Raw genomic sequence first — 20,973 nt, 5'->3', positions numbered from 1 at the left:
TGGGGTCCTGGGATCGAGCCCTGAATCATGCTCTCTGCTCAGCAGGGAGCCTGCTTCCCCCTCTCCCTCTGGCTGCCTCTCTGCCTACTTGTGATCTCTCTCTCTCTCTCAAATAAATAAATAAAATCTTTTTTAAAATTTTAAATAAAAACAAATAAATAAATCTTAAAAAAAGAAAAAAGAAATATCTGAACTAATAAACACATTATTTCAAAATTAAAAGTTAAAAATTAAAGTAAATGAAATGTTTTAACAATACAGTATACCTCAAAAATTATCTAAACTAATAAACACATGAAGCAATAATAACTTTGGTTCTTCTTTTAAGATTTATTTATTTAAAGAGAGAGTGCAGGAATGGGGAGGGACAGAAGGAGAAGAGAGAATCTCAAGCAGACTCCCCACTGAGCACAGAGCCCGACAAGGGGCTCGATCTCACAACCATGAGATCATGACCTGCACCAAAACCAACAGTCATCCACTTAACCAAGTGAGCCACCCAGGTACTCCAATAATAATTTCCGTTCTCAAAAGCCTCACTGGACTTGAATCAGCAAGAAAAAAATATTTCCCTTAAGTTAGAACGTACTCCTTCCAAAGAATGCAAATGAAGGCAACAAGATAAATATTCTAGAAAGTTATCTACAGGTATCTTTTAAAATATAATATAAAAATAATGCTTTTCATAGTCCACTTCAAAACTGAAACTATGTAATCAACACTTCTGAAACATTATCCAATCTGTAAGAAAAAATTACTAAATTTAATCAATGACTAGATTTATTCAAGGACTTCCAGTGTTGCTATAGTAACACAAATATAAAAAGCATGCTCTAATTTTGGTACCAGTAATAGTTCATGTCCCAAAAAAGACTGATTTTATTTACATATATTGGTCACCTACAAACCTGATCATTTAAAAATATTTTGTGGGGACCTCCTGGGTGTCTCAGTCCGTTAAGTGTCTGCCTTTGACTCAGGTCATGATCCAGCCTTGGATGACGTCCTGCATCAGGCTCCTTGATCAGCAGGGAGCCTGTTTCTCCCTTTTCCTGCAGCTCCCCCTGCTTGAACTCTCTCTCTCTTGCTCTCTCTCTGGCAAATAAATAAAGTATTTTCTCATAGAAAATACATAAAAATAAAAACATTTTTTCATAGAAACTATTTCTTGGTCATTGTTTCTGGAATTGTTTCCATAGCTTCTAATCTGAAAATTTTTTTAGACTACTGAAAAACACTTCTATGAAACGACTATGAAAACCCCTAGGATAGTCTACTCTCTTCATTAACATAAAAAATGCTACCAAACTTTTATTACAGAAACCAAGACAAATAGAAATCATTAAAGGCTGGGTGTGCTAATACATTTTAAATAATAGCACCCACAAAGTGTATATCTACAGTTTAATCAACCGTCAAGTATAAATGACAAGAAAACTTTCACTTCACTTAAAACAATGCATTCAAATTCCTTAGTTATAAATATGTACCAACTGGGAGCTGGAAGGATACTTGTTACTTATCATATGTTTATAACTTTGTCACTAGAACATTCTTGAAATGAATTATGATAAACAAATCTGAGAATTTAAATAACTGAGCTCCTATTTCCTGAATTTCCTTTATAGCAAGACTTCCCTTCTTGCCAGACTTCCTGAATCATTTCCCAAGGACAAAGCAGCTGGTTCTATCCCACAAAAGCTTGGTTCCCAAAGAGATGCTGTGGACTCAGCATTACCTCAGGCTGACATTTATGAGAAAAAATTCCTCCCAGTAAAGAACTGATTTTTCATCTTCAATCAACAATAATAAAAACCAAATGCATAAATAAATAAACAATGACCAGTGAGATTAAGAAAGAGTTACTTCAACATCAAAGAGAAAAACTTACCAATCAAATGGTGGCAACCAGAAAATGTACTTTTGTCTATAGTCGGTTTGCAACCTTTCTTGAATAACAAAGAAACAGACTACTTTCATCCTCACATATATACCCAAGGAAAAAGCTTTCAAACCACTTTTGCATCACTTCTTATTTTAAACTATTATCTACTTCTTAAATAAAAAAATTAAAAATACTACATTGGCATATTTATGCTGTGGAATATTATATAGCTGTTAAAAAATAATTAGGTGTATAAATAAAAAGAAAAATAAACACATTGCAAAATCTAATATTTAAAAAGTATAGATGCCTGGGGGCTCAGTCATTAAGTGTCTGCCTTTGGCTCAGGTCACGATCCCAGGGTCCTGGGATTGAACCCCATATCGGCTCCCTGTTCAGAGGGAAGTCTGCTTCTCCCTCTCCCACTCCCCCTGCTTGTGTTCCCTCTCTCGCCATGTCTCTCTCTATCAAATAAATAAATAAAATATTTTTTAAAATGTAAAAAATAATTTAAAAAATTTAAAAAGTATATAGGTAGGGGTGCCTGAGTGGCTCAGTAGGTTAAGCATCCAACTCTTGATCTCAGCTCAGGTCTTGATCTCAGCTCAGGTCTTGATCTCAGCATCATGAGTTCAAACCTTGAATTGGGCTCCACACTGGGCATAAAGCCTCCTCAAAAAATGTAGGAATATGTGTACATGTGTGCATAGCTATAGACATATTGCAGAAGGTCTCAAAAATACTCAAATTAGGTTTAAAATAGTCAACTCCAGTACTGAAATGGCAGAGGGACAATGGAGTGCGCAGTGGATAAGATAAATACAATTTTATAGTTTGATATTTTTGCAAAAGTAATTTTGAGTTACCTTTGTAATTAAAAAATTATATGTGTGTACGTGTACACACACCTGAAACATAACTTCAAAGGCATACAAATAATAAGCCTGTCATAAAATCATATATTTAAACATACAAATAGCCCATATTAATAATAAGAAACCATTTGGTCCCAAAGATAAATTGGTAAGGAGATCTATAACATTAATAGAAGTAACAACTACATGAGATGAATTTTGCTTACAATAGCATAATAGAATTTCAGTTATATTTAAGGTGTCATGTTCCTGAATATGAAAAATCCCCTGTTTGTCATTCTAACTGCCTACAAAAAGCTTCTGAATAACTAAATTCTCACCTCTTTAAAAACAAGAATAAAATTATACAAAAGAATTACATAAGGAAAATAGTCAACTTTTACTGTAAATATTTATTATGAATTTAATACATATTTGACTCATAACTTTGATATAACTTATGATAAAACTTTATATATAACTTAGATAACAATAGCCACAAAAACCAGAAGGTCTGGAGTCAATGGTATGATCATAATGGTTTGGGGATCCCTAAAATCCCCAGATTTCACCCCAGAAAATTACCACTATTTGACTCGTCTGGCAGCTCCCTAGAAAAGCTCCATTCACAGGACTTTCTTTGAGCTGGCTCAGAAATAACTCAGAGCAAACAGCCCTCTCCAAAGGGCATATGTCAAAGAAAATCAGTGGCAATTGCTTAAGATGACAGCTGCCTGGTGTAGCAATATAAGCTGAGTAAAAAAGAGGGTAAAGAAAAATGTTTGGGTTTTTTTTTTTTTTTTATAGTTGTTGCTGTTGTTATTATTTGACAGAGAGAGACACAGCGAGAGAGGAACACAAGCAGGGGGAATGGGAGAGGGAGAAAAATGCCTCCTGCTGCGCAGGGAGCCCGATGCTGGGCATGATCCCAGGCATCATGACCTGAGCCGAAGGCAGACACTTAACAACTGAGCCACCCAGGTGTCCTTAAAGAAAAATGTTTCTTTAAAAAATCAAGAGATGCTGGAAGCCTGATGCAGACCTTGATCCTGGGACTCCAGGGTCATAACCTGAGCTGAAGGCAGTCACTTAACCAACTAAACCACCCAGGCACCCCTGATATTGAGGTTCTACACAAGCAGGAAGTAAAGGCTAAGACAGAATTATAAACTGCCAGCGTACCGAAGATATGTTCAACACACAGGGAACTTTTCAACAAAGAGAGGGAAACTTATTGGTTCAAGGAATTTATGGAAGCTCTGTCTCATTAACAGCTGACCATTAAGTCATCCGAGCACAGATTTCTGTGGCTGCACATGACAAAGAAGAAAGACTTTAAAAAATTAGTTTAGGGGGGCACCTGAGGGGCTCAGTGGGTCAAAGCCTCTGCCTTTGGCTCAGGTCATGATCTCAGGGTCATGGGATCAAGCCCCGCATTGGGCTCTCTATTCGGCAGGAAGCCTGCTTCCCTTCCTCTCTCTCTCTGCCTGCCTCTCTGCCTACTTGTGATCTCTCTGTCAAGTGAATAAATAAAATCTTTAAAAAAAATATTAGTTTAGGGAAGTAACTAACTCAAAGAAGACAACAACAAAAGCAACAATAAACCCAGTGGAAGGATGGGAGGCGAAAAATCTGATTTTCAAAGTTGCCACATCATATTACTTAGAATGTCCAGTGTTCCACAAAGCTCCACATCAGGCTCCCTGCTCAGTAGGGAGCCTGCTTCTCTCTCTCTCTCTGCCTGTTGCTCTCCCTACTGTGCTCTCTCTCACTCTCTCTGTCAAATAAATAAATAAAATCTTTAAAAAAACAGGAAGAGGGGGCAGCTGGGTGGCTCAGTGGGTTAAGGCCTCTGCCTTCGGCTCAGGTCATGATCCCAGGGTCCTGGGATCGAGCCCCACATCAGGCTCTCTGCACAGCGGGGAGCCTGCTTCCTCCTCTCTCTCTGCCTGCCTCTCAGCCTACTTGCAATCTCTGCCTGTCAAATAAATAAATAAAATATTTAAAAAAACAAAACAAAACAAAAAAGGGGGGCAGGTGTAAATCATACCTTATCAGCAATTACATTAAATAAAAATGGACTAATATTGGGACACTACAATCATAGAACAAAGATTGGAAAAATGGATTTTTAAAAAATTACACAACTGTATGCTGTCTATAAAACACTCACTTTAGGGGCGCCTGGGTGGCTCAGTGGGTTAAGCCGCTGCCTTCGGCTCAGGTCATGATCTCAGGGTCCTGGGATCAAGTCCCACATCAGGCTCTCTGCTCAGCAGGGGGCCTGCTTCCCTTCCTCTCTCTCTGCCTGCCTCTCTGCCTACTTGTGATCTCTCTCTGTCAAATAAATAAATAAAATATTTAAAAAAAAACAAAACAAAACACTCACTTTAGTTTCAAAAACATAAACAGGCTGAAAAGGAAAGTATGGAAAAAGAGATATCATGCAAGAAGTAACCAAGAGAGACATGAAATGGCTATATTAATTTCAGACAAAATAGATTTTAGAACCAAAACTGTTACTAAAGACAAAGGATATTTCTAGAATGACAAAAAGATCAGTCTCCCAGGAAGATATAATAATCATAAAAATACAAATAAACAAAAACAAAACCCCCAAAATACATGAAGCAAAAAATGACAGAACTGAAGGGAGAAATAGAAAACTCAACTTTTAGGGTACCTGGGTGGTTCAGTTGGTTAAGCAACTGCCTTCAGCTCAGGTCATGATCCCGGAGTGCCAGGATCAAGTCCCACATCAGGTCCCCAGCTCCACAGGGAGTCTGCTTCTCTCCTTTCATGCTCTCACTGTCTCTCTCTCAAATAAATAAATAAAATCTTAAAAAAAAAAAAAAAAAAAAAGGGGGTGGATGCCTGGCTTGCTTAGTCAGAAAAGCATCAGGCTCTTGATCTCAGTGTCATGAGTTCAAGCTCCACATTGGATGTAGAGATTACTAAAAAAAATTTAAGTAAACCTTAAAAAAAAGAAAGGAGAAGAAAGGAAGGAAAGGAGGGAGGGGGGGATGGGAAAGAGAGAAAAAAAATTCAACCACAATAATTGGAGAGTTCATATCCTACTTTCAATAATGAATTATGGCATCTATCATATCATCAAAGAAACAGGAGACTTGAACAACAAACACTACAAACTAACCAGACTTAATGGACATCTATAGAACACCCTACCCAACAAGAGCAGCACATTCTTCTCAAGCACACATGAAATATTCTTGGAGAGAGATAATATGTTAGACCATAAACCAAGCCCAAATAAATTTAAGGGGATTAATATGATACAAAGTATGTTCTCCAATCAGAATGGAATGAAATTTGGAATCAGTAACAGAGGGAAATTGGAAAGTTATAAATATGTGGAAGTTAAACATATGCATAACATTTAACTAGAATGACCATAAATTAAGTATGTCATCTGTCTAGTTAAAATCTTCTAATGACATCCCATGAGTATCTGAATAAAATATTACTTCCTTATAATGGCTTAAACAGCCCAGTATAACTTGGCCACTGCCTACTTCAACAACTATCTCCCACCACCTCCTTTTCACTCACACTCACTTACTCACTGTGTTCCACTGGCCTTTGTGCTATTTTCTTCAATCGGCCACGTTCAAACTAGCTGTTTATTCTGCCCACACCTGGTTCTTTCAGGTCTCATCTGAATCATCTTCTCCCACAAACTCTTGTCCATAATTCTGTCATCCCTTTTTCTCAGTACTCTCCCATCCTTTTACTCTGTTTGAAATTATCTTCAGAGCATTTATTACTTTCAAACTTCATTATCAGCTTCTCCCCACTGGAATGTTAGTTGTAACTTTGTTCTGCATTGTTCTTGGCTGAATCACTAAGGTTTAGTTAGAACACTGCCTATGGGGCGCCTTGGTGGCTCAGTCAGTTGGGTGACTGACTCTTGATTTCAACTCAGGTCATGAGCTCAGGGTTGTAAGATCAAGCCCTGTGTCAGACTCCACACTCAACAGGGAGTCTGCTTGAGATTCTCTCTCTCCCTCTCCTCCTGCCCCTCCCTGGTCCCTGCACACACTCTCTCTCATTCTCTCAAAAATAAATAAATCTTTTAAAGAACACTGCTTAGCATGCAGAAACATTCAATAAATAAATTTCTTTTTTTAAAAGATTTTATTTATTTATTTATTTATCAGAGAAAGAGAGAGTGCACAAGCAGGCAACTCCCCAAAAATGTATTTACCTAAAACAATTAATTGAAATTATAAAAAACAGATATACTTCCAAAAGTATGTAATGAAAGGACACTATTAAGATTATCTAGCTTAGGGGCATTAGAAAGATGGAAAGTCCAACTCTTCTATTTTTCTACTACCTGGATCTCTCACTAAGGATAAATGTTCACTTTTGTAAAGTTGGGATAATAATATCTACATAAGATTATTATGAGTACAGGGATGCCTGGGTGGTTCAGTTGGTTAAGCATCTGCCTTCAGTTCAGATCATGATCCCAGGGTCCTGGGGTTAAGCCCCACATTGGGCTCCCTGCTCAGTGGGGAGCCTGCTTCTCCTTCTCCCTCTGCTATTCCCCTGCTCGTGATCAGGCTCTTGCTGTCTCTCTCTCTCTCTCTCTCTCAACCTCTGACAAATAAATAAATAAATCTTTTAAAAAATAAATAAAATAAAATATTTTCTTTTTGCTAAACCAAAAAGAAACACAAGGCCAAGATATCTTTTAACATTTTTTCTTACATTTAACCCTCATCAGGTCTAATACCTAACAAATAAAATATAATACTCTCTCATCAAGTATTATACCTGATAATAAGATTTGGTCACCCAGTATAATCAATGAATGAGAATATAAGAAGAGCTTTAAATTCATGCAGAAAGAGAAGATATTTACAGTAAGCTTTACAATTAATGGGAAAGTTCCCCTGTAGACCTTCCCCTTATATAATTTTTATATAGTTACACCATATGAAAAGCCACTATTCCTTTAAGTTTCTTTACCTATGGTACCCTTAAAGAATATAACTCATAATTCACACAAAAATTATATAAACTACTTCACAAATAATATGTCTAAACAGATGTGATTCAAGAAAATTCCAAACCAGAAAGATCAAGGGTAAAAAGTTGAAATAAAACAGATACAACTGAAAAGGGATATGATCTAGGAAGGCGTATATGATCTAACAAAAAATACTGGGTAAATTATAAGGATGGCTACAGATTCTTCGCTTTCTATATATGCCCTTAGGTAATCCCCTTCTAGGGTAGGTCTGGGCTTGGCCATGTGACTTCCTCTGGCCAGTGGAATAATAGCATATATGGTACAAGCAAACTCAAAATATGCTTATGCATTGTCGCCTCCACTTTTCTGCGGATGTAGGAATCCTACAATTGCCTGGGAAGAAGCCTAGGAAAACCTGCAAGATGATAAGAGACACACAGCCCAGTTGCTGTTATTCTCCTAGCCAACAGCACAAGTGTCAGAAATGTAAGTGAGACTGTCTTAGATAATCTATCAGGCAAACCTCCAGCTGAACCTGAACACATGAGCAAGCTCAGCAGAAATCAGTTGAGTCAGTCCAGATCAGAAGAGCCACTCAGCTGGCATATAGAATCTTGAGCTAAATAAATGGTTGTTTGTTATTTTAAGATACAAGTACAGATCAACAATGCATTCTTTTTTTTTTTTTTTTATCATGGGAAAGAGGTAGTATACCAAAACAATGAAAAAAGGTTAAGGGGCGCCTGGGTGGCTCAGTGGGTTAAAGCCTCTGCTTTCAGCTCAGGTCATGATCCCAGGGTCCTGGGATCGAGCCCTGCATCCGGCTCTTTGCTCAGCGAGGAGCCTGCTTCCTCCTCTCTCTCTCTGCCTGCCTCTCCGCCTACTTGTGATTTCTGTCTGTCAAATAAATAAATAAAAATTAAAAAAAAAAAGACTTCAAAAAAAAAAGGTTAATATGCTAAATTTTAAAAAGAAGACAAATCAACTAAATACTGTTACCAGAGAAGACAGTGGCAGAACTATGCTTTCTTATAATAAATGCCTATCAGATAATTACTGAAATCAAATAAATGAAATATAACACATTTTAAAAAGAGCAATAGGATCTGATAAGTTATTCAAAAGAGTGTATGTAAAGAGTGTATGTCCTCTATACCTGGCAAAAAATAATTCTTCCTCTTTCCTCTGCAACACATATATCTTAATGGAATATTTTATCCATTTCATCATTGCACTTTTTAAAAAATGATCAGCAGAAACGGCAAGTATTTGGAAGATTACCGAAATTATTTTAAAGAGAAGAAAAATGTTCAAAAGATATTTGGGTAGTTTGAGAAGAAGTTATCTGTGTCTAAATACAAATATCATCATGATGATAATGATCATCATTAATAACCATAATATGTTATAATCTATATGTGAAAAACGCTAACCTAATAAGCACCTAACCTTATTTTACTTAACCCTCAATACAACCCTTCAAGGTTTGTGATGTTCACCCAGCTTACAAATGGGAAAAGTGAGACATATGGAGGTAAAGTAAAGCAAGATGTAAGGAGGAAAAACCCTAGCTCCAACTCCACAGACCCAGCAGTTCTTGCTTCGTAAGTATGTTGTTTCAATACACATGAATTTCAGTTACCACAGTTAAATGACTCCAAATCCCTAATGATGCAATTTAAATTTCAATTACAATGGTATATTAGCTGTAAGTAAATGCAAAAAATACAAATGTTGCTGCTGGTTCTTCAGTCCACAATTGCTATTAGTTAAGAAATATGCATCTGATTATTGACCAATCACATCACTTGTTTCAAAGTCTGTGGTGTCTGGTCACTGAACATCTGTTATTCAGCTCACACAGAAACAGCAAAAAGGTAGTTGTGTTGCCTCTTCATCTCCCAGTGAGAAACCTATGTGGTCATTTTATAAAAATGGGGTTTTGAAGAAGAACTGAGGAATAAAGGGGCATCTGGGTGGCCCAGTCAGTTAAGGATTTGACTCTTGGTTTGAGCTCAGGTCATGATCTCAGGGTCCTGGGATTGAGCCCCACGACTGGATCAGTGTGGAGTGTGCTTGAGATTCTCTCTCTGCCTCCCTCCCGGGCCCTCCCGCTCATGTTCTCTCTCTCTCCCTCTCTTTTTCTCTCAAATAAATAAATAAATATCTTTTTTAAAAAATAAACTGAAGAATAAAAATGAATGCAGCAAAGACATAAAGAGTGATAATGCTGGAGGTAACATTCTCGAACATAAAAGAAAACAGCTGACCATGGGAATGCTGACATAGCCACTGTTCAAGAGGTCCAGTCAGAAGAACTTAGTGAGGATGAACTTGTCAACATAAATGAGGAAAGTAGTTATGACAAAAAGGCTGAAAAGGTGCCAGAGAACGTGATGCTGGCAAAATTACTGTAACTACAGGAAGGCTCAGTCAATAAAAATTAACATTTTAGAAGCCAATCCAAACTAGAAAGTAGTATGACAATTTGCCAAGGCATAGAAAAGATACTCTGTATTTTAAGTTATATGAGAAGAAAGCAGTAAGTACTATTCAAATAACTACATAAAAGTCTTTTATAGAAAAATAAAACAAATTCTCAATGTTTCTACCATTTTAAATCACAGTGTACTAAATAAATGTTAGTTTTAATAATTTTCCATTCCTTATACCCTTATAATCCACAGTAAGAGTTTTTAGTATTTCGACAAAAACTTTTAAAGGTCACGAAAGAGTCAAAATTGTTGCAAAGTTCACACTGCAAGATTTTTCAGTTCGTACCGTCTTTTCTATGGTACTGTGTTATCATGCAAAGCAAGGATCCCATGTGTCCTAGCTACATTACGTTGTGCTATCTCACTAAACACATGAAAGGTTTTAACACAAGAGATTTGAAAGAAATCTTAGATTCCTTCCAAAAGTGATTAAAAAGGGAACTAAATAGGGGTGTCTGGGTGGCTCAGCCAGTTAAGCATCTGTCAGCCCAGGTTATGATCCCAGAGTCCCAAGTCAAGCCCTGTCCCAGGCTCCCTGCTCAGCAGAGTCTGCTTCTTCCTTTGCCCCTCATGCTTTTGTGCTCTCTCTCTCACTCTCTCTGTCTCTCTTTCAAATAAAGAAATAAAATTCTTAAAAAGAAAGTGGACTAAAGTTATTGCAGAATTTGGCTAATTTCAAGCAAAAACTTCTAAACTGTTAAAGCAATAAGTTTATGGTCTGTGATATCTGCATCCTTAGAAGTCTTCAATAAGAAATGCACAGTTACATCTCTTAATTTTCTCATTGATTTAGACATTAAGGTTTTAAAAAAAATTCTTAAGTTTAAAAATTTAAGGTGTCCAGCAAGGTCTAGGCTCTAAAATAAAGAGAAGACAAACTTGCAAGGAATTTTCAAGCTAGTTTAAGACTGAGATAAAATTCAAGTAACATGTCTATATAACAATATAAATAATAATTGAAATTAGCAATAGATAACATTATATTCACAGAAGCTCAATGTAGCTTCCAGGGAAAGTGAGAACTGAACTAGACCTACTTTACCATATAATAGAGCAAGGGAAGAAACTGCAGGCACAGAGCTTGGCATAAAAAGGAAGGAAAGAAAGAAGAAAAGACTGGATCAACCAACAAAAGCAGGTTTGTCAGCACAATAGCAAGAAATAAAGGGACAAATGAGACCACTTGTGCAGAATCTTGAATATCAGATCACTTGGAATCATAAAACAACAGGAAGTTTTTCATGAGAACACTGTTACAATAAAAAAATTCACGACATAATAAGGCTGAAACTGTAACAACCTAGACTTTAATACTGGCTGTGGAAATAAACTGCATAAGATATATATGGAATAATTCAAGAAAGAATGCAGAAGAGTTACTAACCAATTCAAAGAATGAACAAGGAAATGGAGCTAAATATTATAAATGAATGAGACCAGGAACTGAGAAAAATGACCCAAAAAAGAGAACTCAAAACATTAAGAAATCCACTTGATTTAAGGAGGCAAGATGACATTGTTGGGGATCCACTAAACATGAGTAACCTTATATCACTGGTGCTTCTGCTATCACTTCTGCTTCCACTAACTACTAAGCAAGATCCTAGTGAACCCACTCCCACAGAGAAAACAACTATAAAATCTAGATACAGATATAATACAAAAAGATAGAACTAGATATATATACACACACATATATATATATTAGATATAATCAAAAAGAGCCTACCTGAAAGCACTGGAGAGTGGAGAGAAAGCAGACAGATTCCTGGAGGAAGAGAGTTGTGAGGTGAATTCCCAATCAGATTGGTGAGTAGGGTGACAGGAACACTGCCTTTCTGGCTGGAGAAATCAGAATACTGAAACACAGGAAACTATTGACTTTGGACATGGAGGAAAGCAATCCCAGCAAGAAAAGAACCAGAAAAAGGATACTCAAATTCTATCTACCTACATCTATAGTTAACCCTCAAGTTATATGTATACAGAACAAATTTAAAGCAGTTCAAGTAAGGACAAAATAACTGCACTGAAACTAGAGCTGCAATTCAAGAAACAAAGTATGCAATACTATTTTAACCAAGATAAAAACCTGCCAAACAACATCAACAACAATCAAAAACAAATGAAAATGAAAATTCTCAAGAGAAAAAAACAAATCAACTCAAAATGTAGTTTAAAAAAAAACCACTCTAAAAAAAAAATAGATGATAAGAAATGAATAACAGAGGAAGAAAAACAGAGAATACAAAGAAAAAAATGGTACAGAAAAAAAAACAACAGCATCAATAATTACACTAAATGGTAATGGACAAAGATTCCGATTAAAAGGCAGAGAGTAAAAAATTTATTTAAAAGGCAAAAAGCAATTATATACTATCTTAAAGAGATAAATATTAAATGTAAAGGACCAGGGAAATTGAAAATATATGGGTGTAATAAGATATATAATGCAAAGACTAAGTAAAAGAAAGTTGGAATGGCTATATTAGTATCAAACAAAATAGATTTTAGGAAAATAATTACCACACAGATAAAAAAGGACTTTGCATAATGATAAAAGGATCAATAAATAAGGAAGACAGAATAATAATTAAAGGGTATATGTTAATATTAGAGCTTTAAAAAACATGAAGCAAAAATTGACGATATTAAAGAACGAGCCAAATCAAAAATCTTAATTGTGGATTTTAACCTCTTTATTTCAACAACTGATGGAATAATAAGACAAAAAAACAAAAAGTATCAAAGACATAGAAGACATGAACAACATAGTCAGTCACCTTGAGCAAACTGATATCTCTAGAAGCACGGCTAACAACTGCAGAATACATATTCTTTCCAAGCACTCATGGCAGGTTCAACAGGATAAAATATTCAATGAGTTATAAAACAAGCCCCAGTAAATTTTTAAAAATTAATATCATACCAAATGTAGTCATCTACCACAAAAGGTTTAAATTAGATATCAAAAATGAGATAACTTTTAAAATAAGAAATATTAGAAGATTAAGCAATAAACTTCTAAATAACCCAGGAATCAAAGAAGCACTCCCAAGGAAACTAAAAAGGTATTAAATATTTCTAATATTTCTTAAATATTCTAATATTTCTGAATAGAATGACAAAATATAATGTCAAAATTTGTAGGATACAGCAAAAGCAGTGCTAGGAGAGAATATTTTAGCTTTAAGTGCTATGTGTATAAAAAAGAAGAAATATTTAAAATCAATGACCTAAGTTCCCATTTAAGAAAGAAAAAAAAAGAGAGAGAGCAAATTAAATGTAAAATTATTAGAAGGAAGGAAATAATAATAAAGAGTAGAAATTAATGAAAGAGAAAATGTACAATAATACTGAAAATCAATGAAATTAATACTGATTGGAAAGATGAATAAAACTGATAAATTTCTAAGCAAATTAATGAAACAAAAGAGAAAAGACACAAATTCACAAATTAACAATATCAGCAATGAAAGAAAGGACATTACTAAATATCTCACAAAAAGTGAAAGGATAATAAGGGAATGTTATTAACAACTTGATACCAATAACCTTGCAACCCAAATTAAATGTAAAAATTTACTGAAAGAGGGGCGCCTGGGTGGCTCAGTGGGTTAGGCCGCTGCCTTCGGCTCGGGTCATGATCTCAAGGTCCTGGGATCGAGTCCCGCATCGGGCTCTCTGCTCAGTGAGGAGCCTGCTTCCTCCTCTCTCTCTCTCTGCCTGCCTCTCCAACTACTTGTGATTTCTCTCTGTCAAATAAATAAATAAAATCTTAAAAAAAAAAAAAAAAACAGACAAAGTCATCACCAAAAATGAAAACACAGATCAATGTACTGCATAAAGATAGATGCAAAAACTCTTAACAATAGGGCACCTCAGTGGCTATGGACTAGCAATGAGAAAATAGAAAATAAAAAGTTTTAAATCAATTTATAATAGCATCAGAAAGCAAAATACTTACAGGGCACCTGGGTAACTGAGTAGTTTAACCATCTAACTCTTGGTTTTGGCTCAGGTCATGAACTTGTGTCATGAGATGGAGCGCTGTGTCAGTCCACTTATCCCTCTCCCTCCCTCTCTGTCCCTTCCCTTCTACCCTTCCACCACTGCAGGCACATACATGCATAAGCACGTACTCTCTAAAATAAGTAAATAAAATCTTTTTTTTTAAAGCAAAATACTTAGGAATAAATTGTTTTAATTGTACAAGAAGTGAATGCTGAAAACTATAAAAATTTGCAAAAGAAAATGAAAAAGGACAAAGTAAATGGAGAGATATACCATGTTCATGGATTAGAAGACTGAGCAATGTTACAATGGCAATTCTCAAAAAAAATTTTTTTTTATTTTAAAAATTAAAAAAATTAAAAATAAAAACAAAAATATGGCAATCCTCTCAAAATTGTTCTAAAAGTTCAATGCAATCACATTAATTTCCCAATAGGCTTTTTGAAGAAATTGATAAGCTGATTTCATAACTTATATTAAAATACAGAGAGAATAACAAAAACAACCTAGAAAAAGAAAAACAAAGATGGAAGACTCCTAACACGTGATATAAAGACATACAATAGCTACAGTAATCAAGGCTATGGTTAGGCCATAGGACAGATAAATAGGACAATGGAACAAAATAGACCAATAATACCCCCATACTTTTATGATCAAATGGTTTGTGGCAAAGGTACCAAAGATAATTCAATGGGGAAAAGACAGTCTTTTCAAAAAATGTTGCTGGAACATGGTTATCTATACTGAAAATAATAATAATAATAATAAGTCTTCACCTCTATCTCATACCATACCCTGAATGAATCATAGACCTAAGGACAAAAAACTAAAAATTCTAGAAGAAAAACTAAGAAAAACTTTATAACCCTTAGTAAGATCAGTATTTCTTAAACAGGACACAAAAAGAATGAAAATAAACAGACAACAGCCAAGAGACAGGGTTAAGTATCATAATTTAGTACTAAGACTGGGCTTATTCTTTTTGGGAGGCTGTCACAGTGCTTTGTTCATACCTCTTTTGCAGCCCATATCAAACCAAAAACATTTTTTATTCAGCCAAAGTAGACATAAATCAAAGACTCTCTACCATCTCTGGAGTCCTTGGATATATACATTAAAAAACTGGAATTTAGGGGCGCCTAGGTGGCTCAGTGAGTTAAAGCCTCTGCCTTTGGCTCAGGTCATGATCCCCAGGTCCTGGGATCTAGCCCCACATCGGGCTCTCTGCTCAGCAGGGAGCCTGCTTCCTCCTCTCTCTGACTGCCTCTCTGCCTACTTGTGATCTCTGTCTTTCAAATAAATAAATAAAATCTTTAAAAAAAAAACCTGGAATTTATGTTTTCCCTCATCAAACTAGGTAATACATTTCAGAGAAATACTTCAGGAAGGCAAAAGGATTATACTGAAAATTTTAAAAGTCAAAAGAAAAAGAAAAATGAAACGATAAAATTTCAAGACATATCTTTAGGACAAAAGAGTACAAGTGAACCTTCTTTTACACAGTGAATATATTCCTAGAAAAATAAGTATAAAATCAAGATTTTTTTTTAAGATTTTTTTTTTTAATTTAACAGACAGAGATCACAAGTAAGCAGAGAGGCAGGCAGAGAGAGAGAGGAGGAAACAGGCTCCCTGCTGAGCAGAGAGCCCAATGTAGGCCTCAATCCCAGGACCCTGAGATCATTACCTGAGCCGAAGGCAGAGGCTTTAACCCACTGAGTCACCCAGGAGCCCCTAAAATCAAGATTTTTTGAAATGAAAAAAAATTTATGTAGCAATGGAAATTTCTTTATAAATTGATTTTATTATGAATCACATTGTTATGAAAGCCTGTTTATAATCTCAATAATAAAAACTAATTTATATTTTATATAATTCTAGATATCCCAAAGTTAAGTTTGTTTGAAGTCAAATATGGAGCTAAAATATTAATGCAACTGTAAATATACAACAACTTCACTTATAAAAGAAAAAAAAAAACAGAGACTTAAACTTGATAGAAGTTACCTTAAAAGGCTGATTTCTCATCTATAATAATAAAAGTGCACCTTTTAAAGCCAATTTTTTGTGTGTTAAGTCACAAGAAGTTGACAAAAGAAAGTGGAATGACAGAAAAAGGAAAAAGATAAAAGTCCAAAAGTGTTCACAAATAGGGAGTGCCTGGGTGGCAGTTGGTTAAGTGTCAAACTCTTGGTTTCAGCTCAGGTAGTGACCTCAGAGTCATGGGATCAAGGCCCACATCAGGAGTCTGCTTAAATTCTATCCCTTGGGGCGCCTGGGTGCCTCAGTCATTAGGCATCTAATCATCATTAGGCTCAGGTCATGATCCCAGAGTCCTGGGCTCAAGCCCCACATCAAGCCCCGAATGGAGCTCCCTGCTCAGCGGGGAGCCTGCTTCTCCCTCTCCCACTCCCTCTGCTGTGTTCCTTCTCTTGCTACCTGTCAAATAAATAAATAAAACCTTAAAAAAAAAAAAAAAAAAGGTGGGCACCTGGGTGGCTCAGTGTGTTAAGCCTCTGCCTTCAGCTCATGTCATGATCTCAGGGTCCTGCGATTAAGCCCCGCGTCAGGCTCTCTGCTCGGCGGAGAGCCTGCATCCCCCTCTCTCTCCACCTGCCTCTCTGCCTACTCGTGATTTCTCTCTCTGTCGAATAAATAAATAAAATCTTAAAAAAAAAAAAAGCTTCTATTCCTCTGCCTCTCCCCACTGTTGTCACTCACTCTATCTGAAATAAATATTTTTTATTAAGTGTTCACAAATCTAAGAAGAACATAAAATAAATAGATCCAGAAAAGGAAGGAATGGAGATACTTAATTTGAAAATTAAGCTATTTAACAGGCTCATTGCATCAACAAAGGCTTTATTTTATTTTATTTTTTTAAAGAGAGAGAGAGTGAGAGAGAATATGAGAGGGGAGAAGGTCAGAGGGAGAAGCAGACTCCTCACAGAACCAGAAGCCTGAAGTGGGACTTGATCCCTGGACTCCAGGATCATGACCTGAGCTGAAGACAGTTGCTCAACCAACTGAACCACCCAGGCAGCCTCAACACAGGCTTTAAAAGAAAAAGGAAGAGAAAGAGAAGAAACAAGCTAAGCCTTGCTAGAATAATTTACTAATCTATACCCTTAGTAAAAATGTCACAATCATAGCTATTATCCACCAAACATCTATTATGAACAAGTAACAAAATATCTCTGACTCTCAAGTAGCCTTACAAGTAAAGTATTATTAGTCTATTGTTTGTAACCCTAGAGAGGTTAAGAAATTTACCAAAAGCCATACTGTCATTAACAAAAGAGAAGGAATTCAAACCTGGGTCTGTCCTTTGGTAATGGCATTCTAACTTCCAAATTGTCATATAACAATTTTTTAAAACAGATTTTGTTTAATCTACAATAATTATAGAACTTCTTTAGGGAATTACAAAATACTAAACAATTCATGAGGCAGCAGCAACACTGGAAATTCCTCTGAATGAAGCCAAAAGTAACCACCAGAGTTTAAGTATAAGTTAATATAACTATGACATTAATAAGAGAGTAAGGATATTTTTTAAATCTCTAGCAAATATCCATTAACTTTTGTTAACATAATAGAAAGCCAAGAATGGGATCAAATGCTTTTATGATTCAATAAAAAAAAAAATCTCAAACATTTTAGTACATCTTAAGAAATCTAAAACAGACTGGGGGTTAGATGGTGAATAGGCACACTGAAAACAAAGCATGTACAAAACAAAGATAATTCAAACCTTAAACTGTTCAAGGAAACATAGATAATTAAAATGATATATTAAAAAAAAAAAGTTTCTCTGATTAAATACCACCTGTCAGTTGGTAATGCCCCAAAATACCAGCAGCCATTGACAGGGAATAATAAAATTAATTATTTTAAGTTGAAAAAAACAAACCATCTCCATCTGAAACATCTGTGCAAAAAGAAGATGTCAAAATCTATACAAATGACTTAAATGTATCCTATCAAGGAGCTAAGTGAAAAAGATGTTAAATTTCAAACATAAAGAATTAAACTTGAACATGGACAGCACAGTTCCCAAGCATTAAAAAGGGAAGCCATTCACTAGTGTACAGCTCAATGAGGCATTCTACACTTTGCAGATATACAGACTAATAAAAGATTAATAACTGCAAATTCAATAAAATGTTACATTAAAATAAGAAATCAGCACAAAAAAGATTCTGCAAAAGTAAATGAAATTTCTACCTTTGGCCATTTGGGATTGAGAAGTCGAGCTTTGATTGCATCATTCAGTGCCTTGTCATACTGCTGGATTTTCATATAGGCTGCAGATCTATTGCTGTATAAGATGCAATTCTGCGGGTCAACAGCCAAGGCTTCATTGTATAGAACAATAGCTGTGTGAAAATCTCCGTCATGACAGGCCTGGTTACTCTGACGAACCTTCTCAACAAATTCAGCTTTGCTCAACACTGGTCCATCAGGACTTCTCCGACCAATAGTCTTAGCACCAAAGAGAGGAATCTACAAACAAAGAAACTTTGTCAGATAATCCAGAGAGTATCCTTCTCTGAACTTCAAGAGAACAGGGACATTCTTCACGGTCTGCTTTACGTGGAAAACTTTGGTACCCTGAAAGACCATAAACTTTCCAAGAAGCAGCCAACATAGTACCTTGGATACATACTTATCTATATGCGTTTGTTTTTATATATACACATGGTTATAAACATATATATTTAATTTTTTTGATAGCGTGAATGAATGCAAAAGAAAACTCTGGCTTTCCCTTGGCAATTTACAGTTAATACTAAGGGAAGACAACTAACTAGCTCAGTCAGTAGAGCATGAGACTCTTGATCTCAGTGTCCTGAGTTCAAGCCCCATATTGGGTGATTACATACATATGATTACATACATACATATGAAAAGTTTTATTAAGGGAAAGAATACAAATATAAGTCAAATAGAAAATATGATCTCAACCATATTAAGAGGGCTGCACTTAAAAAATGAAAGAAACAAGATTAAAATATTAACTATGCTAAGTTATCTCTGAATATAAAACTGTGGGTTATTTTTATTTTCTTAAAATTTTCTTGTATCCAAATGTTATGCAATGAGCCTAAGTTTTAAATTTTTTGTATCAAAGATTTTATTTATTTGGAAGAGAGAGAGAGCACAAGGAGGGGGAGGGATAGAGAGAGGGAGAAGCAGACACCCTGCTGTGCAGGAAGGCTGATATAGCATTGGATCCCAGCACCCAGGAATCACGACCTGAGCTGAAGGCACACGCTTAACTGAGCCACCCAGGAGTCCTAGTTTTAAACTGCAAAAAAACAAAAACAACAACAAAAAAACTTTTTAAAACATCAATTTTAGAAGCACCTGGATAGTTCATTCAGTTAAGCATTTGACTCTTTATCTCAGCTCAGGTCTTGATCTCAGGGTGGTAAGTTCAAACCCTGCACTGGGTTCTGCGCTGGGCACGGAGTCTACTTTAAAACAAAACAAAACAAAAAAAACACAAACTGTAATGTATCAAAGAATCTTTTCAGACTGGCAGATTTAGCAATTTGGCTGTTACCATGGAATTTCAAAGACAAATGCCAGTTTTTGGAAATCAAGAAGAAAAAAAAATCTGCTGTAAACTGTATCTTGGCAATTTAAGACCTGTTTTTTATGTTGAATTTTTCCAAATCATCAAGTCACTTTTTATGACTTAGTAACAGTGACCTTAAAACCAAAAAGAGTGAATGAGTCAAATGTTACTCATTCTTAGGGGCGCCTGGGTGGCTCAGTGGGTTAAAGCCTCTGCTTTTGGCTCGGGTCATGATCCCAGCATTCTGGGATCGAGCACGGCATCGGGCTCTCTGCTCAGCGGGAAGCCTGCTTTCCTTCCTCTCTCTCTGCCTGCCTCTCTGCCTACTTGTGATCTCTGTCTGTTAAATAAATAAATAAAATCTTAAAAAAAAAAAAAGTTACTCATTTTTAAAACAGTAAAATGATGAAATGCATCAGGGTCCCAAGAAAAGAAACTTCAGATAGCAGTATTCACACAGATTCTAATTCTAATGAGGCTTGTCATGAATAAAATCAAAACAAAAAGTGTGAAGTATAATTTGTCTCCCCATGTCTTTAAGACTAAATCCACTTCCTCCATTCAAAAGAGAAGAGATCTCATAATGTAATACACCAATACTTGGAAAAATAATGGACTCCCATAGAGATATATGTTATAAAAAGGACAAATTCCACAGAAAGGAGGGAAGAAAGGCAGAGCTGATCTCCTACATAAGCCACCATTATTTTTCCTGTTTACAGGGATATCACATCCTAGACTCTGAGGTTAGTTTGAAACACTAAAATATCCTAGAAATTTCAAATATCAGTGTCCAGTTCTTTTTATTATTATTGTTCATTTTTAAGAGAGAGAGCACAAACAGGGGAGCAGCAGGCAGAGGGAGAAGGAGAAGTAGACAGGAGTGCAACACTGAATCCCAGGACTCAGAGAACATGACCTGAGCCGAAGGCAGACACCCAACGATCTGAGTCACCCAAGTACCCATCAGTGTCCTTATGTTCCTCAACTTCCTGATACTCAAAGTGGTTAACTAAAAATGTGTTGTAATTAGTTTGTTGTTGTTTTGAACTATGATCATGAAACATACTGCCTGAAAATGAATGGACTAGTGCAACATTTAGCAAGTAATAAGGATTTTCCTAAAGAATCTTGATTTT

The 20,973-nt window shown here is 35.8% G+C and overlaps 1 protein-coding gene and 1 long non-coding RNA gene across 3 annotated transcripts in view; one reads left to right on the top strand and one right to left on the bottom strand.

The window, feature by feature from the left end:
- The window catches only part of TTC28 (tetratricopeptide repeat domain 28), a 648,175-nt gene that overhangs the window by 580,270 nt on the left and 46,932 nt on the right, over positions 1 to 20,973 (bottom strand). For both annotated transcript variants that reach the window (XM_032311632.1, XM_032311633.1), the window contains exon 2: positions 18,478 to 18,756. In XM_032311632.1, the coding sequence (XP_032167523.1) occupies positions 18,478 to 18,756 (279 nt within the window). The remainder of the gene's footprint in view (positions 1 to 18,477; positions 18,757 to 20,973) is intronic.
- LOC116572505 lies at positions 2,436 to 19,764 on the top strand. Its single transcript, XR_004278370.1, has 2 exons — positions 2,436 to 2,476; positions 19,668 to 19,764. It is a non-coding gene; the product is annotated as an uncharacterized LOC116572505 (long non-coding RNA).

This window comes from Mustela erminea, chromosome 13, assembly GCF_009829155.1.
Source record: "Mustela erminea isolate mMusErm1 chromosome 13, mMusErm1.Pri, whole genome shotgun sequence".
NCBI classification, from domain to species: domain Eukaryota; kingdom Metazoa; phylum Chordata; class Mammalia; order Carnivora; family Mustelidae; genus Mustela; species Mustela erminea.
This window is presented reverse-complemented; position numbering and strand designations above follow the sequence as displayed.